Raw genomic sequence first — 26,624 nt, 5'->3', positions numbered from 1 at the left:
CCTTAACAGATATGTTTCATAAATATAATGTTATCGAAGATTTATCGAATCAATACATTTTTTTCCAAGGATATTTATCTTCTAAAATCACTCAATCATTTGATAGTATTGTATACTATTCCATTTTTATTAATTCAAGATAATATTCATAGCTATACATACTGAAATTTAAAAAATTGGGAAGCACGAATGAATAGATGTAAAAATAGATATAAAATTAATAGGTATTAATATTAGGTATTAATATGTAATAACTTAGCAATTTATGTATAAATTTATTATTAATTAATAACATTAAAATTATCATGATTATATTATTGTCAATCAGAGTATCATTTTGTTCATTTTTTAATACTCTTACAAGCCTTGAATATTCATACTATACGGTAATTAATTATATTTTAAAAAATTAAAGTAATTAAAACATATATATATTATATTTCGAATAGATTAATAGATATAAATAGGAAATTATTAATTTATACATGTATCTAATAGATCTTGATTAGATACATGATATAATTTTTTAAATTTCAAAATAAGTTTCATGTATTTTTTTTTTTTTTGCAATTTTGCTATTCTTATTATTCGTTCAATTAACAGATTGTATTCAACTGATTATTGCATAAATTCTTTTTCTTTTAGAAATTCTCGTCCCATCCGGAGAACTCATCTGGTGGAATATTACGATCTGGAGGATATCTCTCGAAATTTCTCGTGTCAATTCGACTTCGCACCTAGAATTTTATGAAACAGAAGAACGTAAGTTTGATTGAAAAATTTTTAAAAATTGCATAAAAAGCAGAAATGTATTGAGAATAAATTTTTTGTACCGTTGGAACGATTGGCGCCGGTAAAGTCAATTTTTGCAAAGCATTCCAATTAAATCCATGGAACCATCTAAAGAAACAAATTATTTTTTTAAAATATCTATATTTTACTTTAATTTAATATTTTATATCTATTTTACAAATAATTATGTATGTTGCAAAAAAACTTACTTGTGATCTCGAATGTCTTGGATACCATTTCTTTGGTATCCAAGACGTTCAGAAGGATTTAGACGAAGAAGTTTCTTGATTAAATTGTTTGCATTTTTATTAATGGTATTTGGTATTCCAACTACTTCGATACCTTTTACAATTTTGTTGTAAATGGTCATGTGATCAGAACCTCGGAAGGGTGGCTTACCGATCAATAATTCGTGAATTAGAATTCCCAGAGCCCAATAATCCACCGCTCTTCAAAATAAATGTGATTTATCTTATTACCATCTTTAATTTCTTTCTTCATATTTTTTATTAGATTAAATTATTATTTTTTAATTATTCACCTATCGTGGCCTCTGTTCAAAATAATCTCTGGCGCTACATATTCAGGTGTACCAGCAAATGTCCATGTTTTGGATGGTCCAATCTTTTTACTGAATCCAAAATCAACCTGAAGAATATTTACAAGATTTCATTTCATTTATATTCTAAAAAAAAAAAAGAGCAAATTTTTTTAAATTTATTCTTAATACGATATATTAAACTTACCAATTTCAAATATCCACGAATATCAAGCATAAGATTCTCCGGTTTTAAATCTCGATAAACAATGTTCATCGAATGAAGATGATCGAGAGCTTCCACTACGCATCCCACCATGAATTGTGCAGTCGCATCGTCAAAGAATCGTCTTCTTTGGAGAGTTGTCCATACGTCTCCACCTAGACAAACTTCCATCAGGAAGTATACGTATTTGGTGTCCTTATATGTCTGATAGAGTCTGGATGAAAGATAAGTCGGAAGAATCAAAAATAATTTTTTTTCAATTATCGCGCGAGAAATTGATAATTAATATAATTTTTTTTAGATACTGACTTGCATATGAACGGAGAATCACAGGCCTGCATAATATGTTTCTCATTCAAAACATGTTCCTGCTGTTGCTGTTCGACCATCACTTTTTTCTTTAGTTTCTTCAGCGCGAAACTCTTTTCAGAATCAGATTTTAAAGTGACTAAATCGACTCGACCAAATCCACCGACTCCCAAGGTACCTTTAGTTTCTAAATCGGCTAAAGTGATGTTTGAGTATTCGTGAGACCATTTTTTAAACGTCAATGATCGTTTCTGCTTCTCATATTCTGCTAACCAGTCCTTATTACGTATTTCGTCGAGACCACCCAAATAATTCAGGAAGGAACTGAAATTTAATTCAATTTCAATCAACCAAAGAAGAATAATATTTTCTGAGTATGCACGAGAATATTTATCATTTTCAGACTACGAAAACTCACTTTCGGTCCAATGTTAAACATTCAACACCAGGAGCCAATGCAATCGCATTGGCATGTCGTCGATTTTCACCAGCATCATCGTAAATAGCTAATTCTCCGAAGTATTGACCCTTTCCAAGAACCACCAACTCTTCTTCTATACCATTTTCGGTATCTTTTGTTATTCTGACGTTTCCACCGCTGATTATATAAAACTTTTCACCCTTTTCTCCTTGCCGAACTATTTTTGTGTCAGCAGGGAAGAATTCCTACCAAGAAGATAATTTTCTTTCAAAATTAAACTTAGTATGGAGATGATTATGTAAATGTAGAAAAATGAGAAATATTTACCACACGAATGAGATCAGAAATTTTAGCCAAGACGTGATCTTTAGGCTCGGGTAATTTTTGGAGAACGGAAACTCGTTGAAGAAATCGAATGTTTCCTTCCAACCTTTCCTGGGCTGATTTCATCATTACCGTGAGGAACACGGATCGATCGAGTACCCATACTTTTCCACCCTTCTTTACTGAAAGTTAAATGAAAACGTTATCATTTCCAATTATTATTTTTTGTTAATTGTTATACAATATAATCAGTATTTACCCTTGATGGATCGAAGTCTCATAGTGTTATACAATAAGGCAATCTCTCCAAATGCGACACCAGGTCCAAAAGTTCTTTGGAACTTGTTGCCCTCATAGATATCAAATTCTCCTTCCGCTGAGACGTAAAGATGCGATCCTGAAATATTGATTAAAAAAAAAAAAGATAAAAATTAAATATCAAAATATATAATAGTATAATAAAAAAGTTTTTACCAATATCTCCTTCTTGAATCACTAAAGTATTTGGTGGTATTTGTTTCGAATACATAGCGGAAACTAACGCTTCCACCTGGTTTTCTTCAAGATTACCAAGGAATTCATTCTCCAAAATAGCTTTTGTAATTTGTTGTCTACTCCTATAAGATAAAAAATATTTTTATTAATTCATTAATATTCATAATCTTTGAATTCATTTAATTTTGTTCTTTTTTTCAAAATATTACTTTTCATCTTTTTCATAAACAGGACTCGGTGCAGAGGGTGGCGTCGGAGTTCTGCCGATAATACCTCCTCTGGGATTTGCAGGTTGAACATCCGAAATTCTGGCATTTTCCTGTTCTTGCTTTATGGAAAGGAGACTATGATTCTGTCGTGGTGGTGATGGTGCCTTGCCTTTGGTATGTACAGGAGGTCCAGTTCCATTAAATATTGTAACACCAGGTAAGGAACGTATCTGAATTAAAATTAAAAATATTTTCAAAAAAAAAAAAAAATTATGTTCAACTTGTTATCTTCTCGTTTTGACGTTTATGATTTAAAAGATCGAAAGTCTTTAAATTTTTATTTAAATTTTAAAGAAATATATTATTAAAGAAATATATTATTGATAATAATCTCATTCCAATCGATTAGAAGATATTTTGATTATTTTTAAATGCTCACCACACCATGACTCAGATCTGGTTCACCTGATTGCCTATAACTTGTTACCACTGGACTTTTCACATTTCCGTTCTACGAATAAATAAATATATAACGATCTATTAATTGTTCCTTTCATATAAAGCTACAATATAATTTTTATTCTTTAAACAAATTTTTCTTATTACACTTACACTGATCACGTTTGATTCGTCATTCCTGGACAGAGAAATCAGATTGATACTACCCCTCTGTCCCAGGATACTTGGCGTCGGAAAGCACGAGAATTTCATTATACTTTCTTCATCCAAAACATGTCGAAAGCACACTCTCTTGACTCCTGAGACAAAAAAATAATCTCTTCTTAATATTAAATTATAAATTTATTCATGTATAAATCAATAACTTGTCGATCGACATTTTAATCGAATGAGTTATTTTATCTGGCTCGAATTCCATACTGATAACGTAACTTATCTTTTTTTTTTTTTTTTTTTTTCTTTGAGAAAATCAAGAAAGATCCGCTTTATTGCGTTTTAAATTATGAAAATTATGAAAATTCCTGGAAACGCGCAGAAATAATTATTCGATGATATCTTTGACTTTTTTTTAATCGATCATCGATCAATATCCATCTTAACTATTACTCACTGTTACGATTTGTTATTTCTTCTTGTTCGACCGATCTGTTGTCGAAATGGTCGCAAAAGCCTCTCTTAAAAACTACTGTCAGACAAAAAGTTCTTACGCATGAGACAAATTCGAGCACGTGGCCTTAGCTGGTCACATGCTTATGCTAATGATGTTCGATGCGATTGTGCGCTGACGTCACGATAAATTAGCACGTTCTCATAATGTGTGGATATTCTCGTTTTATGGCACAATCCTTTCGGAAGTTTCTCGTTATTGAAAAACTTGCGCATCGATTTGAATTGTCATTGCGAAAACGATGATAGAAGAGAGTTTTATCGATTTTATTTTCGAATTGTTGTGTCAATAACTTGAGAAATTTCTTTGATTAATCGAGCTTGATTATTTTCGAATGAATCGCGGAGTCTAGAGATCGAACTCCAATGTTATGAATCGATGTTATCATAGTTATCTTTGTTCATCGTTTGTCAATTGCTTAGTCAATATCAAATTTGTGCAGGTTGTGCAGGAAAAAAGAAATATTCGTTATAACTTATATAGATGATTCTAAATTATTGATATTAAAGTTTCATCAACGTAATACTGCAAAGTCGAATTATCTTGAAAATCAAAGATAAGCTTTTCTTTTCATTAGATTCTATTCATCATTTATTTGTCTAATAAGATAGATGCAAAAAAAAATAAATATAACAATGGGGAATAATGAGATTATCAATATATTGATAGTTAGAAAAGAATTATTATATTTATATCTAATTTAATTTAATTTAATTTTTCTGATTGTGATATCTAGTGAATAATTATATATAAATAAATTTAATAAGTAATAATGATATTACAATATTCATTATGGATTTACTATTCATTATTTTGATATGTTTCATGTATTATAAAAAAATTTGTTTCCTCAATAACACATTATCTGTCGACGAAATATAAATATATTGTAATTAAATTTGATTCAAGAGCTTTTTTAAAATGGTTCTCTTTTTTTAAAATATAGGAAAAACGTTCTTCAATTTTTTCACGTGAGAAAATTTAATGATTCGATGTAAATTAACTTAAACCTTCGCATCTGAAATCTTCATCTGACAATTAATTAATCAACGATGACGATATAAAATTGATCGTTAAAATTCTCGCAATGATAATTTCAATTTTTGCTTTATGTATGTCTTTATATTTTATTAAGAGACACGATAAGAATGTTTGATTAGTCATACTAGAAGATTTATCCAAATATTATTTATAACGTGTATATCGAGTATGTGATTACATAAGAATTTGTCAAATCTTCAATCATTTAAATTGGCCAACAATTCTTCAAACCAATCTTAAGATCTTAAGAAGGAATAAAAATAAAAATTAATTGATCAATGATTCAAAGTTTGATTCATCATTCAAAAATCAGGTATTGATTGTCGGAACGATTTTAATTTTTTTTATTTACTTATTCGATTTTTCTTGTCATAAATTAACGCGAGATTATCTCAAGAGATTGACGAAGAATTCGAAGAAATCGGTTTAGGAAGACGGGAAACAAAGTGAAACAAAAGAGATTATCATCGAAAATTGTTCACGAGAATGCACGTAATTTCCTCGAAATGAAGCGCCTTATCAAAATAGCGAAAAAAATCAAACTTAAAAAATCGTTTCCATCGCGGATTTTATGTAACTGCGCCATATTTCTTTCGCGAATCGTTTCCTGCTTCGTTAAAGATCGAGCTATTAATAAAAAACGATCGAAGCTGCTCCTTTTGCTTTTTTTTTTCTCGCTTCTCTGCCTCTTTGTGTATTTCTTTTTCTTTTTTACGTAATCGCGAGGACGTTTCACTGCAAGTACGCCTACGTTTCGTAATTTTCCTTGCACAACGTTCGAATTCTTGTTACAATATTCCTCGTTAAACACGAGGAATGGGAAATATGTGATCGATGATCGCGATTTAACGATAAGTGAAACGATTCAGGATATTCCTTATTCTTTTTCTCTTTGATTAAAATGTATCTAGAATTTCGAAACATTAAAATCTAAAGTTTTATGATTTTTTGTTTTTATTAACAATTTTGTTCTTATTAATACAAAAATTAGACTATATTTAAAATTAAAATTAAATTTCTATGAAATTTGGATAGACTTTTTAATTTTATTTAATTTAATGCTAGTATAGAAAAATGTCTGTTCTTTTTCAAATGTTTCACAATATATTTTGGTGTTTCAGTATTTTTATAAATGAATTTTTATGGAACACGAATAGAAGTTTCTGAGGATTTATTAATTATAAAAGAAGATACAGAACGTTATATATTTTGAAATATATTTTAAAATATTTTGAAAAATGAAAAAGATAAAATATTTTAATTAAAAAGGAAAATATCTTCTAAAGATCTTCCACGTTTGATGGAAATTTTTGAAAATAAAGTTTTAATTAAATCTTTTCCTCGTAAATCGGTATGTGAAATTTTTAGATTCAGTCATGTTTGATGTTGTATTGGATGATAAATAATAAATGATTTATTTGACTGTTCGTATTAGCAGACGGTGTCAGAATAGCTGATGCCAATATTGATAGAAATGAGTAAATAATAGTAGAAACGAGAAGTGTTAACAATACAAGATTTCATATCATTGGAAATATTCAAAATAGCGAGAGGCTTACAAATTCATTTGTATTAATATCCTCTTATCCTTATTTATTTTTTTCCATTTTGAATTAATTATATTATTTTGTTATTACACTAAAGGATTTTTCCAGATTTTGATAGAATAATATGTGCTATTTGACATTTAAAAGATGCAGAAAAAATTCTCCTGAATAAATTTGAGAATGGAATATTTTCCTCTTTTTTTGAATATTCAGACAGAAATCTGAGCAAAACACTTGTGAAACGCGTTTAAAATTGTCTCTCCTGGTTTGTGTACAGATGACAAATATTTTGACCAGGAAGATTTTTTGAATATTCCATTTGACAAAATCAATAATTCCATTAATGATATTTCAGACTTGTTTTTTCATAAAAATATACTTAAAATATTAAGTTAATAAGTATATAAAATATCGTTTTTCCAATCTTCCAGTGCAATTTTAAAATTTTTTTTCAAGATAATTGATTTTTCAAGATATTGATTAAAATGTTAAGTGATATAATCTAAAAGATATAATCTTTTGAATTGATATAAATATATATATATGTATATTTTTAAGTAATTTTCTTTTACAATTTTTCCAGCTTAACTGATATGACAGATATATCATATATATTCTGATTATTCCAATATTTTTCTTGTTAAATATATCTGATATTTATTACAATTTTTTTTAAATATAATTAACAAAATTTAACGGACGATCTCATTTAATTTAATGATCTCTCCATTAAATCAAAATCCATTAAATCAAAAAAAAAAAAAGGAACCTAAATTTCATACACATCAACATACACATATCTTTTTTTTCTACCTTATATTTCTTTCTCTTCCGTCGAAAAGAAACTATTCTTGCATATACCAGTCACGTTAATTAATAATTATTAAACACACGTTCATCGATATCTCATGAAAAAATCCGCGTGATTATCTGAAAACTTAAACGAAAACATCGTTCAAACGACGTCAATTTTATATTACTCAAATTTTTAATCAGTATCGACGAGCTCAATTAACACGAGCATAATTAAATCACACACGTGCCCCTTTCCCAAATCGTGATTCTTGATTCCATCTCTCACTCGTTAAACATTCACCGGTTATTTTTACGCTCGCCCAATATTTTCGTCCCGTTATCGTGTTTGATTTTTCTTTAATCACCTTGTTTACCCTCGTCACTTAATCGCTTTATTATTTATCGAGAAAACGACGGAAACCGCAAGCGCAACGCGAGACGAAAACCTTCCCTCTTCCGGTATTAACGAATCTTTCGAATCGCGATTATTTTAGTTCAGTTAATCCGAGCTGTTTAATAATTAAACTTAATTGCGCAACGAAATTACTTAATCGCGTGCAATATTTGTTTCCTCGCAATTTGTTATGCGCGACAGAAATGCGGAAATCTTATCTGTGAGCCGACGTTGCTCTCATTATAATTAAACTGTGAAACATTATCGCGACATAATCTCGTGACAGATTCAATTACATTTTTTTCGCTGATCGATTAGATTGTAAGATGAAGATAAAGATAAGATCGAAATAGAAAACGGAATAGAGGGGTTTATCCTTTTCGAGAAAATAGTTTCTTCACGATTCCCGCTCGTATGGGACACGTACGAAGGGGCGAATAGAAATCGTGTATTTCTGGCGTGGACCCTTGGATCGGCGAGACTCACCTTTCAGATTTTTTAACGTGGAAGACGTGATCGAGGAAAAAAATTTACCAATGGGAGGGAAAAAATCTCGCGATATTACTACTTTGATCGAAGGATTATGGATCGAATTATGGATTATGTGTTGTATATATAATTCTCAGAGAAACGATGAGGTGCACTCCGCGAATTCGCGCATAAAACTGATGTCTCAAGTTCGACAAAGACGCAGAAATCTTATCTAGCCGATAACAAAGAGACACAATGTCAACAGGTACACACACAGCTATGAATCTTATCTAATGAATTCTATTCTCTTTTCATTAATAAGGTCGGCCAGTTCTTCTTCTTTTTGCGAGAGGAAAGGGAAATTAATTTTTCCTAGTTGCAGTTTTGTAATTAGAATTTTTAAGTTTTTCTTTCTAAAATTGAATAGGAAAATTCTAATATTTCTTTGCGTCAATTTTTGAATCTGTCGTGATCATGAAAAATTGTATCTTTTCATGTACTTTCTGAAATATTAATGAAAATTTTTATTTACTTTCATTTCTTCGTGCATTGACGATCGTAAAGAAAAGAAAGTTATTTTTGATAGATTAGTATGATTAGTATTTTCCTGGAATTGCTATGAAAAAATCGAAATTTTTTAGTCAACTTGAAATTCTATTAAAAGAACAAGCTTTTTAAATATTTTCTCGTATTTAATGTATTCTTGTTTCCACGCGAAAAAATTAGCCTCGAAACGATGACTTCATACAATTTCCTTTTATTAATTCCTCGAATATTTAATTCTTCACGATAATATGAATTCATTGATGAATAGAAAAAGTTAATTACTTATCACAAAGATATCTTCAATATATTGTTTGTTGATTATCATTATTTCTTATGCAATTTTTCACGACCTCATTCCGAAGACAGGAACTAATTTTCTTATTACACTATTATCATCGAAACTATAGCCTCTTATCGTACAGTCCCGAATGCATTTATCATCTTTCATTCACATCGAACACTCCTCTTGTTGTTCTTCTTCTTTTTTTTTTTTTAAATTAAAATTGCTCTTACAACACCTGTTCGTGTCGAACAAAAAAACTATCATCGCTCATAAGAACTTACGATTTTCAGTTATTTCGTATCATAAATTACCAAAGCTCGTAAAACCAACTAATCACGGGAAAACTTACGATATCTCGTCCACGATGAATCATCGACTAGGTAAATCAATTGGTCCATTTCGAATTCGAATTTAAAACAAACACTATGCGAAATATCGGATATCGTGCAACTCAACATGATTACATGTACGAATTTCGCGCCTCACGAAGGAACGAGGAATGCTTCGAATCTTCGATCTAATCTCGGTTAAAATCGGTGGTGAAAAAGAGTTGCACAATCGACAAACGTATAAACAGAGAGAATATAAACATATAAGAAAATAGAAAGGAATCAGGATTTAATCTTTTTTAAACTTTCGAAACTCACGATACTTAATTTCATGATAGATAATTTCTTCTTTTTTTTTTTTTTTACGAATCTTTATTTTATTAGAAGAATTAAGATGATCGATGAATTTTAATTTCTGAAATTCTTCAAATTTAGATTTGAATTCAGAGTGACAGTAATGTTTTTTCATTTGCAAAATTAAATTTTTTTTCTAATATATTCTTAGAAGGAAATGATCAAGATATACTCACTCAAAACATCTGATCTCCCTCTTCCCACAACTTCTTCCAAACTCGTTCAATTCACAAACTCAAGTTTCACAAAGACGAGCCACTTTCGAGATTCATTGTCCGTTACCACAATCACATGGATCGATTATTCACGATAATTAGAAAGCTTTTTCTCCAGGAATAAAATTCACGTACGATCACGCGCTTTCATTTTTCACGCGAATATATTTCCCTTCCTCGCGCTAAGATATAAAATTTCAAGGAGGAAAATTCTCAAAATCGAGAAAAAAACTGCGTATTGTCATTGAATTTGAAAAATTGGAAGATTTTTAACGAGAAAATCGAACGTTTGTATCTCTTTCGGCATCGTGACTTAAAGAGATCGACTCGGGTGACAAGATCGTTTTGAGGATCGAGAGAGCGATCGAGAAAGAGGAGTCGAGCGAATTCGCTTTGGACTTTCGCTCGCGGACTCGCGTTGTTATCGACAGACTACTGGCCTCAATGCCACTAGCTGAAAAACACGCGCTCGTTTTCAATCGTTGGCTAACAGTGGGGGGCATTGGTACATAATTATTATCGTTTGGCACCTTATCCGTGATATACGCCGCCAGTCAACGGTATCGATGATTATATATTCGATTACACGTGGAATAGATCGATACGAAAATTCTTTTGGTGGAAGGTACATTTCCATTAGATTCGTTCGATCTGATTAGAAGATAGATGTTTGATAAAGGAATGGTATGCAGGTTGAATTTTTCTGATTGATTGGCTTTGGCTTAGGTTTGGATAGGTTCTTTCTTTTGATCTTTGACAAAATCTGTTTATTACGTATGTATGACGAATTTTTTAGCGATAAGAATATTTAGAGAGTGTGGATATTTTAAAAGGAAGTTGAATGTACAACAGATCAGAGTAAGAGCAAAATTCTTTTTTCTCATTTGAAAAACAATGGGTCATTGCTCGTATAAAAGAAGTGTGCAAATTATTGTGAATTATTTTTTTATTATTATGAAAAAATTGAATCAGTTTAATTTATGAAATAAAAGTTTGTAAGCTGGAATTCTAGAAATACTTGTCATTAAATTTTTCTTCTTTAATTTGTAAAGTGAATTTTTTATTGGTTTTTTTATTTAAAAAAGAATAGACTTCGATTAGTCTGAGTTTTAAGTACAAAATTTACATAATTTTCTTGTTACATGGATTAAAAGAGAAAAATTCTCAATTTATATTATCTTTTATCTATGATGATGAGATTTTAATATGCAACGCAATTTCATTGCCTATGATCAACGTATAAACGAAATGTGTCAGATCGATCAACGATCATTTTAATGCATTTTTAATGTATTTACAAAAATACATTTTAGAAATTCCTAATTTATTATCCATATCAAAAATAAATACTATGTGATCATCGAACATATTAGATACATTCTTGTGTTGCAGTTTTTTAATCGAATCCATCTTATTATTTTTTTTTTTTATTCATCTGTTTTCTATCAACAATCGTTCGTTTCATTCTCCTCATTGGATTTTAACATATTCGCGAAGAAACCATCTTGTCGTCGTGTCAGATCTACCGGTGATCCATCTTCGACGATCCTTCCATCGTGGAGCACGATTACTCGATCGCAATCGAGTAACGCGGACACACGATGCTGAAAAGTAAATAGATAAAAATGATTAATGAAAAATGATGTCATTATATTCACATCTTTCTTTCACTTGGAGATAAGAAATTTTTGATTATCGAATTTACCGCGATAACGATCACTGTTTTGTTCTCGAAATCGGTTGAAATTGCTTTCAAGAGGCTCTTTTCCGTGGAGGCGTCGAGCGCACTGGTTGCTTCATCGAGGACGATAATCGAGGACTTGCGGAGTATCGCCCGCGCCATACAGAGCAGCTGCAATTGACCGGAAGAGAAATTCTCGCCTCCTTCTTTTACCTCGAAATCTGTTTTTTTTAAAAGGACAAATTCTATTAAAAAATTATATATAGGATATTTTTATTTTATTAAAAAAAATTGGAACAAAATATAATAAATTTGATGGATTAATAAAAACCATCCATTAAATTTTGTCTTATTATCAATTTTTATCTGTTGGATGAACAGTAAAAAACTTGATATAAACAACAAAATGCATGATAAAAATATTAGAATTTGAATTGTTATGGATAATCAGAAATTCGTATAATTTTCTTATATGAGTTTAAATTTAAAAAGAAGTTTCTAGAAATAATAAAATTAATTAATCTTTGAAAGAATTTAATTATAATTGAATTTATTATACTTACTAAGACCTTCAGGATGTGAAGCTACAACATTTTTGATCTGTGCTATTTCCAACACGTTCCATAGTTCTCGATCTTCGTATTCCGACAGAGGATCCAAATTTTCTCTGGAAATCATTACTTTTATCATTTTATCATTACTTTCAATTGATTTTTTTGGATAAACAATGATTACCTAATGGTTCCACTAAACATGATTACATCCTGAGGAATTACTGAAAGTCTCGAACGAAGGATTTTCAAAGGAATTCGTCGGACGTCTATTCCATCTATTAATACGCGACCTTGAATGATATCTAGTAATCGAAACAGTGCCATCACTGTGGAGGATTTCCCGCTTCCGGTTCTCCCGCAAATTCCAATCTATGTGCATATATATATACATCAAAATAGAATAGCATTTTTTTATTTTTTTTTACGAATTCTTACTTTTTGACCGGCTGGAATCTTCAGAGAAAAATTCGAGATCACTGGTTGATTTTGAGAAGCGTATCTCAGAGAAACATTTTCAAAAATAATTTCACCTTTGTTGGGCCAATTTTTAGATATATGAAAGCCTAGAAAATATTATATAAATCAAATAATTTATTATTTTTATTATACCTTATTTTTCAAATTAAAATTTATATTTCAGAGACAAAATACCATCTTGATAATTTTCCACAGGGGCATATCTGTAAGTGGAGATCCGAGCAACACTACCAAAATATATCTCTGTCTCCGCGATAAATTTCACCACCCAATTTAAATAAATTGGCACTAGTAGGGTGTAATTAATCGCCAGGCCAACTAGAGCAGGCGTGATATGTGGATACAATTTAGCGGAAATTAACATTACAAATATCGCAGAGCTCACTATTATAGCACCTAGGTAATCCTGGAAAATGTTCATGGTGAAGATAGATCGGAAAAAAATGGAAAAGTTTTTGTAAAAGTTTTAAAAATTCTCTTACCAGAACGATGCCTAACCATCGACTGCTGGAATTTAGAAGAAGAAACGCGTTTGTGTTGATGTCCAAACACTTTATAGCCTCCTCCATGAAGCGATTCTCTTGCTTTGAAGCTCTTATCGTTGCTAATCCGCAAAGTGTTTCGGAAAAGTGAGTAGTGATCGGCCATCTGGTACTGGAAATGAATAATCGATGTTTTAAGTCGAGATAACTTAAATTAATTATAAATAATTATATAAAATTCATTGAAATATTTTAAATTGGAAAGATTCGTAAAAAATTTCATAGAAAATTTGCTAAAAAATATTTTAAAAAATTTAAAGAAATAGTTGATTAAAAGATTGACCAAAAACAATCATACCTGCCGTCTAATCTTTGTAAATGTTTGGCACTACGCCTGTAAAATTTTTGAATCAGATAGTAAACTGTGCACATGGGTACAGCGAAAATGAGGAACCATGGTGAGATAATAACATTCACAATCATCGCTGAACCGCAGAGAAGAAAGAAGAACATCAGTCGTTGGATCGACATGGATATTTTCTTTAATAAAAAATGGAAAGGTAAATTTATTGTCTTGTAATTCATTGATTATTTGATTTTTTATTGAATATCGACCTTATCAATGACGCCTATATCTGTGCTAAATCTGTTTAATATTTTTCCCACGGGATTGGAATCGAAAAACGACATTGGCACTCTTAGAAGTCTGGATACGGCTTCCTCATGCAATTTTCTTCTTGCTCTTGCACCTGTCCATTGACCAGTTGCATTGCATATGATAGAGAATAATATAAAAATAATGGAAAGAATGATGTAAACTTTAAAATAGAAAACCGTCTGAAAATAAATATGAAAGATATTTTATCTATTGTAATTTTTAATAATTCTAAATCATTAAAATGTATATAATTACATCATAATTTTCTTGAATGAAATCTTCGTCTGTCCATTGGCTTAACCAGAAGTCGATGAAAACACGAAGAATCTGACAGAAAATCGCTATTGTTATATAAATTAAACTAGGTATCCAACCTCCAGCCTTTATGTAATCATAAAAGATTGTTCTAGTGATTGTTCTGCTATCTTTCTGGCATTGAAACTGTTTTTCTAATTCCTTTGTATCATAGTCTTCTAAAACAAAAAAAAAAAAAGATAAAAAGTAATAAATTATTATATTTTATTTTTTTCAGGATTTCTTTTATACTTTTATAGTATACTAACTTTCTTCAATGTCAATAGATTCTTTAGTTCCTTTCGATTCTATTAACAATCGTTTCACAGGAAAATGTTCATTTTCTTGATCATGATAAGTTCTAAGTGAAAAAATAAATGAATGGAGATATTTATACATTTTATAATAAAAATAACAAATTTTTTATACTTTTTAATATTGTATTGCATTTGTCTGTTAGAATCAGATGGTATCAATTTTCGTAGAACGCTTTTGTCTCTGTTCAATGTTATTTCATCAGGATGTGGACTAATTATTCTATAAATTAAATACGTATCAATAAAAGAAATTTTTTTTTCAAATTAATTAAAATTTATATCTAACTTACCCACTAGAAAATATTTGCTTGAAAATATTGTTACGTTGTCCATTATCAAAAGTATTATTTCTTTTCCTGAGAAAGAATTTATTTTCAAAAATTTATTAAAAACAAAATTAATAAAATTCTTTTTGTATACCTAGATGCAATATATTGACTCTCAAGAATTGTCGGAGTACTGTTTTGTCGTAAAACAAGAGGTGGTTGTCTTTCAGGTTGAAGACTGGTCGATCTAACAGCATTTCGATGCGGTTTGAATCGCTTTTTCTCGACATTCCATTCTTCTGTAGATACTGGAAGATCTGTCAAATCATGAGCCAAGTATCTTGATCCGGAAAGAGTAGTTTTTCTCATTCTTAATGGTACGAATCCTGAGTTCTAACAAATCCAAATTATTTAAAATAAATCGTTATTATTGAAAATAAAATTACAATATAATAAAATACAAATAATTTTAATTAATACGAATATTAATTAATCATATGTACCACATGAGCATCTTGATCAGTGATCCATGATTTATCCCCAGATTTATTCTTCGCATTGTTACCGATTCTGGATATCAATTTAATGAAAGACCATCTATCTTTTGCAGTTCTATGAACACGACGATATCCATCTTCTTCTTTCGTTTCCGTTTTCCTCCACTCGATTGCTAATTCTGGATCAAAATCCTCGATCGCTGATTTCGTTCCTATTGTTCGGATCCGACATCCATCCATGACGACAACCTTAATCATACCCATTGTGATAATTTGCTATCTATTCCAAAGATCTACTTATTGTATTGCAGAGTTTGACATACTTGATGAGCAATGGATAAAAATTCCAGTCGATGAGTAACCATGATCACAGTGCGCCCACTTCTGAGTAACAGTTTTCGAATTCCTTGATCAAAGATCTGTTGCCCAACTTGATGATCCAGTGCAGATAATGGATCATCCTGGAAATATATATATATTTTTTTTTAATCTTGAAACAAATTTGTTCTTTTGATCTAATTAACTAACCATTATAATAACGTCTGCGTCGCTGTAAAACGCTCTGGCTATAGTCACTCTCTGTTTTTGGCCTCCACTTAAGTTTATCCCCTTTTCACCAATTCGCGTGAAATCATGGCCAGGAAGTATATCGACATCCGATTGAAGAGCACAAGCCTTCAACACGTTTTTATATTTTTTCATTTTGTACGGCGATCCAAAAAGAATGTTGTCTCTCAAAGTTGCGTTTTGAAGCCAGGGTTTCTGTGCCACATATGCGACTTTGGAGTCTCTGTTTTATAGAATAGAAGAGTATCTGTTTCATTTTCAATTATGATATAAAAATGATACAATTGTAATGTTAAAATATATTTGTAAGTATATTTTTATTTTATATCAATGATTAAAAAGGAATTTAAATATTTTTTTAGGAGGAATTTTGAACTCACTTAGCCCATTCAATGGATCCTGCTGTCCTTTGGATTTCTCCCAACATTCCTAGCAGCAAAGAAGTTTTTCCACTTCCTGTTTTACCAACGATTAAAGTTAACTGACCTGAAAATTAGAGAAGTTAACATTTGTACAAACTCAAATGATTTATTAATCATTGCAATTAATAAATTACCACATGGAAAGCTAAGATCATCGATGGACAACAGACTTTCCTCTGTACCCCAGGAAAATTTGCAGCCTTTCATTGTAAGTATTGGTATTTCCGGATCTTTTTCAAAAACTGTATCTATAGAAGAATTTATATTCAATTCGTAATCTTTCAAGCCACACGATTGTCTATTCTCCTCATCTTCTTTGATGTTATCCAATGATCCAAATGTAGGAGTATTGAGCGTCTTCGTTATTTCCACCTGAAGAAATCATAAAATTTGGTTTAAATAAAATTTTATATTATTATTTTAAAGTATTTACAATGGATTCATCGACGGAATTAGTCTGTGACGGTATACTCTCAGCAATTTCTGACTTTCTATCAACAAAATCGGGCAAGACATTCTCAATTTCTGGAAGTTGAAGAAATTCCTCTATTCTTTTCGTGGAAATCTGAAAAATCTTTGAATAAGAAAAAACACAATAAAAATTGTAAATTTCGCTTATTATTAGAAATTTTGTTTACCATAGCGTTGATAATGATAGGGATCATCACTGGAAAGATGAGAAGAGGAACAGTCAACTGTGAGAATAATGCTAAGCTTGCAAAAACCTTTCCTGCATCAAGAGTTTGATCTTCTAGCCAGAAATAAGCGGCAAAAGTGAAAAGTGTCATTAGAACCGAAGAAGCATGGATGAGGAAATCTATGAAAGAATAATATTTATTACATTATTATATTTTTTTCAATTTTATTTATTTGTTTGAAAAATTAAGTTTACTAATAAGAGTCCAGTAGAAAGAGTCTTTGTCCAACATCTTTAGCTCATCGTCTCTCGTTTTCCTTATTTTTTCTTTAAAAATATTTTCCCAAGCTCTAAGTTTCACCAATCTCATTCCTTGGAAGATTTCATTGATTAAACGTAATCTAGTATCACTGTTTTTCTAAGGATAAAAATATTTAAAAAATTTTTCTATTATTATTATTAAAAATTAAAAAGAAAAATTAGAAATTATCAACCTACAGCAATCAATTTAGAATTTTCCGACATTTTTTTACCAAGTACCAATTGTAAAGGTGTCACTATTAGTATGCAACAAACTGCTCCAATGATTGCACTGACGCCCAATTTTGTGTAAAGAAAAAAGATAATAGCAGTAATCTAAAAACAATATGTAGCTGTAGAAAATTTTATAAAATAAAAATATATTTGTATTTATTTTTCCACCTTTAATGGAATGGCCCACGTATAATGTCCAATCCATAAAAAACTCATCACATTGTAAACATCTTCTGATATCAGATTAGTCAAAGTTCCAATGTCAGCAGATTGCTGGAGTTTATTCTGTTCTTTCTCCTTGTCTGGCAAGTTATCTTCTTCGTCGATGCTCCAAGAGCACAAACGTAAAGCTTTATCGTATAACAGCGCCTGCAATTTTAATTTGACTATATTGATGATTTTCGATGGTTTCTATTTTCGATTTTTGAGTGTACCTGAAGAGCGGTTTTCAAGCGAATTCCTTCAACGCAGAGAATATGAGTGGAAGCTTGACTTAGAGTTCCTTGTAATAAAGAAAAGAACAATATCAATAAGCCCAAAAAATAGCCATTTTCTAAGATTTCTGGAAATGTCATGACAACCTAAAATATAGTATAAAATTTTTTTTTTTTATTTAACTTTACAAAAAAAAAAATTATCGTGTAGTTAGATACAAATACCATAGAGTATTGAGAAGTTATTGTCTTATTTTGAGAGATAGAAACAAAGTTCAGGATTTTAGAAATAGACAATGGTCCTACAAGGGTTGTAGCATCTCCCAATAACTTTAACAATCCTCCAATAAAAAAGGGATGCCATATCTTTTTCCAAAAACATTTCCAAAGACATAATTTTTTGTTTCTTTTCTACAAATAATACCAGACATTCTAAATCTAAATTCTATAAAAATTCTTATATATTCGTTAATGTTATATCGTCATGATTAGATTGGAAAATGTATATCTTTTAATTAAAATTTATTACAGTTTATTTTTTATTTTCCAGAATTACCCTATGCTCCTCGTATACTTTTCGAAATTTTCCAAATTGTTTCCTAGTACTCTCTTCCTCCGGAAGTTGACCAAGATCATGAATGTCCAGATATCTTTTGTATCCTTTGGACAACAAATTTATCATCCACTGAAAAGTGATTTTGTTGAAAAATGATGCCTTCGTGTGTTTATACATGATTTTTCCTCGTGTCTCTCGTTCGATCAAGTATCTTCTCCTTCTTCTTATCTAGACAGGGTGAAAATCGTGATTATTCACCGAGTAAAATGTGGGCTATTTGTATGCTCCAGCCTGCTTGTTTTTACTGGGTCAAGGAGCCAATGTGCATACATGAAATATATTTAGAATAACGATAACATGTTCATCTTACCTGTTATTGAAAGATTACTTAATTGGACATACTCTTCACATAATTATAATTAAACATAAGAAGTATTTTCAATCTTATTGAGATTTGAAGAAAGGATTGATATATTATAGCAAGATGGAAATTTAATAATAGATAATTGCAATACTAAAAATTAAAATGATTAGGAGAATTTTATTCTTCTGAAAGTATAATTTATTTATATTTATTTATTTAATTTTGTTATTTTTTTATTTTATTTATATATTTTCTTTTTTCTGCAGATATAATATGGATGATTACATAATCATAAATAGAATTGAGATGATAATTTTATAGAAAACAGAACTAAAGTCACTTGAAGGTAATTTTATATTGCAACAAGTATAACTTTTTCATTTTGTTGTTTCATCATTTTATTTTTCAGGAGATTAATGGATATTTAAGAAATGTAATTCTTCATTTCGTTATTTTATATTTTATTAGAGAGGGAATTCGTTTCATAAAACGCTGATGACGTTTGTCTTCCTGACATTGTAACAGTTATTAATTTTAAAGTATGACTATTGGATGTTATAAAACATGTGCATCAAGCGTCAAAATATACTTTCTACGAAGAATTTATTTGGTTTCCTAGAAACTAACCAGAGAATATCGATGGAACGGAGCTATATTTGCGATTTAGTTTGCAGTATCAAGGAAGAAAAGTTCTTTGTTACCATTCGATAAGCTCTTCTGCCTCTCCAGGTCACGATAATAAACATTATTGTTCAAACAAACTGAGTAAATGTAAAACAAATGTTTGCATTCAGCCGGGAGTAGCTGGTTCTTCTCGATAAGGTTGCAATGTTATGTTGCTAATTCGCGATACTTACCATAAGAAGTAGTTGATTTAAATTAAGTATCTGATAGTCTAATTAAATTAAATTGAAATTAAAATGGATTTATGCTTAATTACATGTAACATTTGAGAAGATAACTACTTTGAATTAATTTATTAAAATTAAATCATTAATTAACTTACTATAAGATACAACGTATAAGAATCCAAAATAGCAAAGAAACCGCAGAAAATAGCGGTGATCGCTGTAGTTGTATATCGAACGTGTAAAATGGATAGACCATATCTGAAAATTTTCAAAAATTGTTTTATGATAGTAGAAAGTCATTAACAATAATAAAAAAAAAATTTTCAATTTTTCACGAAACTGACCTATAAAGATACGTGAATTTCCACGCTCGTGATAAACCAATCGTAGCGAATATTCCAGTAGTGTAAGCAATGCCAAAACCATCCTTAACTTCGGTGTTTCGATGCAGGATCCAGCAGTAAAGGATAGCTACTATCGTAATGATCGAAGAGCAAGAAATCCATGTTAGAAAAGACTCGCATAATTCCAAGAAAAGAACCACTAACATCGTCATACATAACAGCGTTCTAGTTGTGTGAAATGGCAAAAGTCTTCTGCATTCTCTAAGTAAAAAAAGATAAGTATTAAAAACCTGGATCCTTTATAAAATATCAGTGAAGGTTTCAATTTCATCACTTTTTACGTGACAATAATAAGAGAGATTATTTTTAATAGACATGTAATTCATAGTTATTATCCTATTTATGTCTCGAATAATCTACGATCTTTTGCATATATTTAGATCCAATCGATCGATCTTCGACAAACCTTCAATTATCCCTCGTTACAACAAAGAAATAAACAAATCCAACATGAAAATGATCTAAATTAACTCAAGTGCCAATAAAATCAACCAACTAATTACCAGGTAATTACAACCTTGGACAAATGGCAGTCCAATTATTTTTACATTATCTTTTAGAAATTGATCGATTTACTTATAAACACGTCTAATAAACATTTACTCTCTTAAACTTGTTTTTCAACTTCCGTTCTTTCAAGTTATCTTGTTTTCTTGGAATATTTTCTGGATTGAACAATTTCTTAAGAAGAACTGGTCAAATTTAAAGGGATTATAAGAAATCTTTATTGATTTTCCAGCGAAGAAGAAAGAAAATAATCGAGCAGCCATCTGATTTAATTTTATTAAAATTCTTCGAACGCGCAACATGACGCAAATCGGGAAAATGTGTATACGTAGGTGTATGAATACCCTTCATGAACACATGTTATATATTATTCTGGTAATTAATTCAAGCCTTTTAGTTATGCATTTAATTCATGCATTTTGTTATTTAATTTACGCGATTAACGGCAATATTTATATTTTTATTTGTGATTATGATTTGAATTTTTATTTTGCTTTTTTATTTTTTTTCGAATAATATATTTTTTAAATTATTTTTTGATAATCTTTATGGATGTACATAGAATAAGATTTAAAATTTTAGTTCATATTTGATTTTGTTTATCTATTTAGCTTCAATAATGAGTCAAGATATTCTTTAAATCTTTTGTTTGGAAAGAAAACCATTAATAATGCCTTAAGTATAGTAATATTGAAAAATATTTCCAAAGTTTTGTATGATATTTTCTATGATATTTTTTATTTGTAGAACGAGGAAGAAACAATAGAAACGAGTTTGGTATAGAAAACAGATAAAAGTTTTGTAGATCCAGCCTTGTTTCCAGAAATGGAAAGGTGTTACAGACGTTTGACATGGGTAAATAAAGTTCCCAAGAAGAATACCAATTACTCATTTTCTGGTTAAAGAATTAATTTGTTTAAAATTTTTTTTATAGATCTCTTCTTATTGAAGATTTTTAATTACAATCAATCATCACTTAAAAAATAAATTGTAATATAATTCCATAGTAAAAAGGGTCAAGTAAAGGCGAAGAAATTAACAGGCTTGAGAAATTTTTATCACATTAATTGAAACAAATTGTTGAATGAAACATGGTAGTCCCATATGAATCATGGGACATCCCAAATGTGAAAAGTTTCGTTTAATTGAAGGTTGCTTCAATTGGTGTTAGCTGAACTCGAAGTTCTAGCCTCTTAAATACAAATTAAACATTCATCACACGTTTTCCTCAACAATATGCATTGTGACAACCAAAGCAAATACCATTGCTATTACGAATAGTCAAATCTTATCGTTTTAACATTAACTTTCAAGAATGTATGGTATCAACATTTCGATATACTATTATCAAGTAATATATCAGATTATTAAATAATGTACAAATCTTTTATCAAATTTGTTAAATCAAATTTGTTAAAAGATTACTTTTTCTTGATTTAACGTTTTAGATAAATTTTTTCCTTTTTCCTAGTTATCCTAATACTTTTATAAATTTTTCTATTCAAAATATTGGAATACATAAAATATTTTACGATATTTCTCAACATTTCTAAACATCAAAGAATTGTTCATGCGTATCTTTTTATAAACTGTCGATAAAGTATATCTTGTCCATAATTTAAAATGTAAATCGAAAAATTTTAGGGATCAGAGCCATCTCGCGTTTGGATACTCGAAGCTTCGACTCGTTACTAGCAAAGCAGGATATGCAAGGAGGTATTCGTGACGTCATATATATAGATAAGGAGAGCAACATTGTGCGAGAAGGATAGAAAAGATGTGCCACTAACTTTGGTTATGTAGCTCCTAATACTATCCACCATTTTCGAAAACATAATATTGAAAATTAATTAATTACTCGTTTTCCACTAAAAATTTCCACACTTTTAAGCTTGCATCTTGAAATTAGAACTTCATATAAGTTTCTCATGTTAATTTTAACACGAAATTTTTAATAAATTATTTATTTTACTTATTTTGTAAAACAATATATATATATATATATATATATATATATATATAATATTAACGATGTAATGCATAATGTATATTCAAACATTCAAGAAAATAACTAATAGATATTATTTTAGAAAGTTACTTTCGAAAACATGTCTTATCACATACATAACTTCTAATTATATTATATCGATAGTGATAATATAAATAGATAATATAAAATAAAGATAAATAAATAGATAATAAAAAATGATAAATCTCTCTATTTATCGAAGATCTATCGTCGAAATTGAAATCTCAATTGAATTTTTATTTTTTCTCTCTTGAACTTACTTCTGTTTACTGTATTTATATTTCAGAACGATGATCAACGCAATAAAAATCGTGATCGTCGAAACCCAGATATTGACGAGTTCTACGAGGCATTCTTCGATGGTCTCCTTCTCGGTGAACTGGATATTCGTACCGTTTTCCGTTTTCCAGGACCACACGACACGTCTCGTGGGTAAAATTCGTAGAAATTTGTATCTCTTGCAGAAATCCATTTTTAATAAAATTCTATGAATTTTTTATCATTTACCTAAAAATATCAGTTTCCTTTAATTTTTCAACAATTTTCTATGGATCTTATACTCTTGAAAATCAATTTTCTTTCGTCTATCTATCTTTCTTAGTCTTTTTGACACTAATAAGAAAATATTAATGATTAATGTAATCATCAATATATCTTATCATCAAAATTTCTGATAGATACTCCTTTTGCATTTGATGATTGTGCATGTTACATTGAAAGCATGACTAATTTATATATATATATATTTACGATAAGTGTGGAATTCATGTTTGCGTAGTTATTTTGATGGCAGATGTATGATTATTAATTTGACATTCTTTTTTAACAAACAGCTTAATACAACTTTTATGTAATATGTTGATTTCTCTTTTGGATATTTGCAAGTATAATTCTATCTTCAATGAAGAATGTATTACATTTTGCAATTAATGCCAAGAATAGTGTATTCCATTATTTTCATTCGTGACATAACGATAAATTATTTTGCAGGAAGCATGATCTAATTTCAGGTAAAAAAAATAATCGTTTTTTGACTGTGTGCTTTACGTGCTTCAAAAATATCTTATGCTCAAATAGTTTTCGATTATGCTTGATAAAAATATGTTCGAATCGAACGTGAAATCGAATCAAACTTATGTTTCCACGCGTGCTTTTGTGGCAAATGAAAAAATAGGTAAAAATTGCGGACTTTTTTTTCATAGTGAAATGATTTAGTAAAAAAAAAAAGGATAAATGGATATTATGGAAAAAATCCAAATAATAATTTATATCATATAAATTTTTATTTTATTTATTATCTCTATTCTTCAATTTCGCACTTCTTGATCTAATAAAATCTCTTCTAATTTCTACATTATATATTATATTTTCTTATTTTATTTGAACTAATTTTTTCTATTCATCATATTCGTTAAACAAATGCTGACACAAAGAAGATTTGAACAGAATCCCATCTCCACAAAGAGAGATTAGAAATGAAAAGAAATTAGTATTTCACAGCTGTAATGAAAAAGAGGATGAATTGAATAGCGTTTAACAGTGACCTCACGAAAAAGGCTCACCCCTTAACGATTTAAATTAATACTTCAAGCTTCCGTGGCGCGTTTCGTACAATGACAAATCCATGCAAAGTGTCCATTAATCTCAAGGCGACATAATCAAAGCCTTATAGCCACCAATATCATTCACGTGACAAAATAAAAATATAAAAATATAAATATCGATCTCTAATTCAATGATGATCGTAAAAATATCTGTCACATATTCGTTCCACCGGTCTACTTTTCGAGTAAAAAAAAAAAAAAAGAAAAAAGAAATGCTACATAAATTAAATAGATTCGCGTTAACATGGTAATATGCTCTTATCGGGTTAGCTCGTTGAATAAACAATTAATTAAAATTCACGGATGCCAGTCAACGATACGCTAACTTTTTAAGTAACAACACTTACGTGCTCCCAGTTGGAATTCCTCGACGCGGCTCGTTATTATAATTTATACGGTGACTCTATTGCCATCGCGTTTCTGTTATGTCACAGATGATTTATTCGCCGTTTCCTCGTGAGACAGTTTGCTTCTGAACTTGCAACTTCACTTTTTTCGTCTCCCGATTCACGAGTTCGTTTCTTTAAAATTCTCGATGTTGCAGTTTTAACTTGTAGGCACTCGTATTATGTTGATGATGCTTTTTAATGAAACGCTGAGAGATTAATTTTGAGGTTGAATTTTTGTCGAATCGACTTTTATATTGAAGTAATTGAAGACTAGATAAGTAAGTGTTGTGTTAAATTTTTGTGATAGAAATTTTGCCTTTTTTTTATAGTATGGAAAAATTAAATCTTAATGAATAACATTATATAATTCAATTATTTATTAATATTTAATTTTTGTGTATATTATAAAAAAGGCCTATATACATGTGTTACTAATAAATAATTTCGGTAATTAAAAACTATCTCATATCTAGTCTTCAGCTCAAGAATATATAAATGATAAGTAAAATCTTATCTACGAATAATTGAGATCTTTTTTGTTTATGGATACGAATAGATGATTTATGAATAATAGAATAATAGATGATATATGAATAAGAGAATGATAATTTATATTTTTTTTCATTTTATTAGTTAATGTAGATTATAAGAAAAGTATTGAAAAATATTTGTGTCAAAGTTGCTGTATTTATATTGAATAATATTGAATTAAATAATAATTTTTTTAATCCCAAAAAAATCAATATGAATTTTATTCATGCAAATTAAATAAAATCAAAGTTTATAATTTTTATGTTAAATTTAATACAAAAACCATTCATACTAATAAGAAAAACAATTGATATTTAAATAAAAATGTATCTTAATTCTGATACACGTTAGAAACAAGATTCTTTTAATAAATTTTTTTCTAAGTGAATGAAAAAATTTATATTTTATGTTATTCCTTGATTAATCGTTTCGTATACATTTTCTAAAATAGAAAATTTTATTGCACTATTGCACTAAAGTATATTTGTAATGTAACGTATATTTGTAAAAGTGTTTACATTTGTTTGAATTTTAATGATCATGTTTAAATATTAAAGAATTAGTTATTCATTGTAAATATTAAACTTTAAAAAAATTCCATATCATTTATTTAGCCGTTCTTTTAAATAATTAAAGAACTTAATTATCAACTTAAAGAATTTTACGATTGAGAATAAATGAAAGAAAAGAAAAAAAATATCTAAACATGCACATTGTCTTGAAACATGTGGTTATTTATTCAACGATAAAAACAAACTTTTCAAATACATCCTATTTAAAAATATTTTACTAAATTTAAATAAAAGAAAAAAAAAATCTAAGAATCGCGTAGAAAATTTAAAAAGAAAATATTTTCGTTTGAAACGCGATTATTTATAAATAAAAAAAAAAAAAATTTTATTCATGCAATTTCAAATCTTTCGAATATCTAATATATACAAATTTTAGAACTGTGTAAGCGTAAAAAAAAAAAAAAAAGATAAATCCAAAAATCTCAAGCGTGTAAAGGGATTAAAAGATACATCTTCACCCGAAACGCGATTATTCATCCGATACTCGACTTCTGAAGAGTCCAGGAACCACTTGTCGGTTTCGAATCGGTATTCTTGGTCACGCACGTGCGCGGCCATCGCTTTTAGAGAGGAACATGCGTG

At 29.3% G+C, this 26,624-nt stretch overlaps 2 protein-coding genes and 3 long non-coding RNA genes across 16 annotated transcripts; 3 read left to right on the top strand and 2 right to left on the bottom strand.

The window, feature by feature from the left end:
- Positions 1–262: 262 nt before the first annotated feature.
- LOC122712332 (cGMP-dependent protein kinase, isozyme 1-like) lies at positions 263–10,811 on the bottom strand. 6 transcript variants are annotated; one of them, XM_043931891.1, is made up of 15 exons: positions 7,842–8,451; positions 4,384–4,458; positions 3,927–4,072; positions 3,754–3,825; positions 3,315–3,544; positions 3,085–3,227; positions 2,870–3,007; positions 2,614–2,792; positions 2,284–2,531; positions 1,866–2,189; positions 1,539–1,770; positions 1,334–1,440; positions 1,002–1,241; positions 834–900; positions 263–737 (listed from the first exon to the last, which is right to left on the bottom strand). In XM_043931891.1, the coding sequence occupies exons 3-15, from the start codon at positions 4,023–4,025 to the stop codon at positions 642–644; spliced, it is 2,175 nt and encodes a 724-aa protein (XP_043787826.1). In that variant the 5' UTR covers positions 4,026–4,072; positions 4,384–4,458; positions 7,842–8,451; the 3' UTR covers positions 263–641. The 6 variants fall into 6 exon arrangements, with proteins under 6 accessions (XP_043787826.1, XP_043787829.1, XP_043787830.1 ...); XM_043931894.1 differs by lacking the exon at positions 4,384–4,458 and having other exon boundaries at positions 7,842–7,965; positions 8,189–8,451; XM_043931895.1 differs by lacking the exons at positions 4,384–4,458; positions 7,842–8,451 and adding an exon at positions 10,377–10,811.
- Positions 8,817–16,707, top strand: LOC122712334. 3 transcript variants are annotated; one of them, XR_006346320.1, is made up of 6 exons: positions 8,817–8,953; positions 13,323–13,527; positions 13,613–13,756; positions 14,024–14,169; positions 15,375–15,521; positions 15,953–16,164. It is a non-coding gene; the product is annotated as an uncharacterized LOC122712334 (long non-coding RNA). The 3 variants fall into 3 exon arrangements; XR_006346321.1 differs by lacking the exons at positions 15,375–15,521; positions 15,953–16,164 and adding an exon at positions 16,571–16,707; XR_006346322.1 differs by lacking the exons at positions 15,375–15,521; positions 15,953–16,164 and adding an exon at positions 14,312–14,426.
- On the bottom strand, positions 11,018–26,624 carry LOC122712331 (ATP-binding cassette sub-family C member Sur). Of its 2 annotated transcripts, none has more exons than XM_043931888.1 (32): positions 26,501–26,624; positions 24,898–25,145; positions 23,207–23,453; positions 20,351–20,611; positions 20,162–20,264; positions 18,792–19,019; positions 18,461–18,646; positions 18,236–18,382; positions 17,970–18,170; positions 17,766–17,903; positions 17,523–17,685; positions 17,269–17,447; positions 17,064–17,195; positions 16,765–17,002; positions 16,589–16,694; positions 16,170–16,431; positions 15,965–16,102; positions 15,648–15,890; positions 15,299–15,537; positions 15,169–15,234; positions 14,991–15,098; positions 14,831–14,922; positions 14,523–14,740; positions 14,225–14,446; positions 13,968–14,149; positions 13,610–13,781; positions 13,302–13,533; positions 13,086–13,213; positions 12,832–13,019; positions 12,660–12,763; positions 12,121–12,317; positions 11,018–12,019 (listed from the first exon to the last, which is right to left on the bottom strand). In XM_043931888.1, exons 3-32 carry the CDS (start codon positions 23,416–23,418, stop codon positions 11,861–11,863), a joined length of 5,244 nt encoding a protein of 1,747 aa, XP_043787823.1. In that variant the 5' UTR covers positions 23,419–23,453; positions 24,898–25,145; positions 26,501–26,624; the 3' UTR covers positions 11,018–11,860. The 2 variants fall into 2 exon arrangements, with proteins under 2 accessions (XP_043787823.1, XP_043787824.1); XM_043931889.1 differs by having other exon boundaries at positions 15,169–15,171.
- Positions 16,703–20,584, top strand: LOC122712335. The gene is made up of 4 exons (XR_006346323.1): positions 16,703–16,838; positions 19,422–19,501; positions 19,565–19,588; positions 20,458–20,584. It is a non-coding gene; the product is annotated as an uncharacterized LOC122712335 (long non-coding RNA).
- LOC122712333 lies at positions 20,579–23,362 on the top strand. Of its 4 annotated transcripts, XR_006346319.1 has the most exons (6): positions 20,579–20,916; positions 21,150–21,292; positions 21,665–21,772; positions 21,852–22,268; positions 22,562–22,633; positions 23,233–23,362. It is a non-coding gene; the product is annotated as an uncharacterized LOC122712333 (long non-coding RNA). The 4 variants fall into 4 exon arrangements; XR_006346317.1 differs by having other exon boundaries at positions 21,852–22,633; XR_006346318.1 differs by lacking the exon at positions 23,233–23,362 and having other exon boundaries at positions 22,562–22,888.

This window comes from Apis laboriosa, unplaced genomic scaffold (assembly GCF_014066325.1).
Source record: "Apis laboriosa isolate Shangri-la unplaced genomic scaffold, ASM1406632v1 scaffold1_cov151, whole genome shotgun sequence".
Taxonomy (NCBI): domain Eukaryota; kingdom Metazoa; phylum Arthropoda; class Insecta; order Hymenoptera; family Apidae; genus Apis; species Apis laboriosa.
The sequence above is the reverse complement of the archived record's forward strand: the minus strand, read 5'-3'. Positions and strand labels throughout refer to the sequence as shown.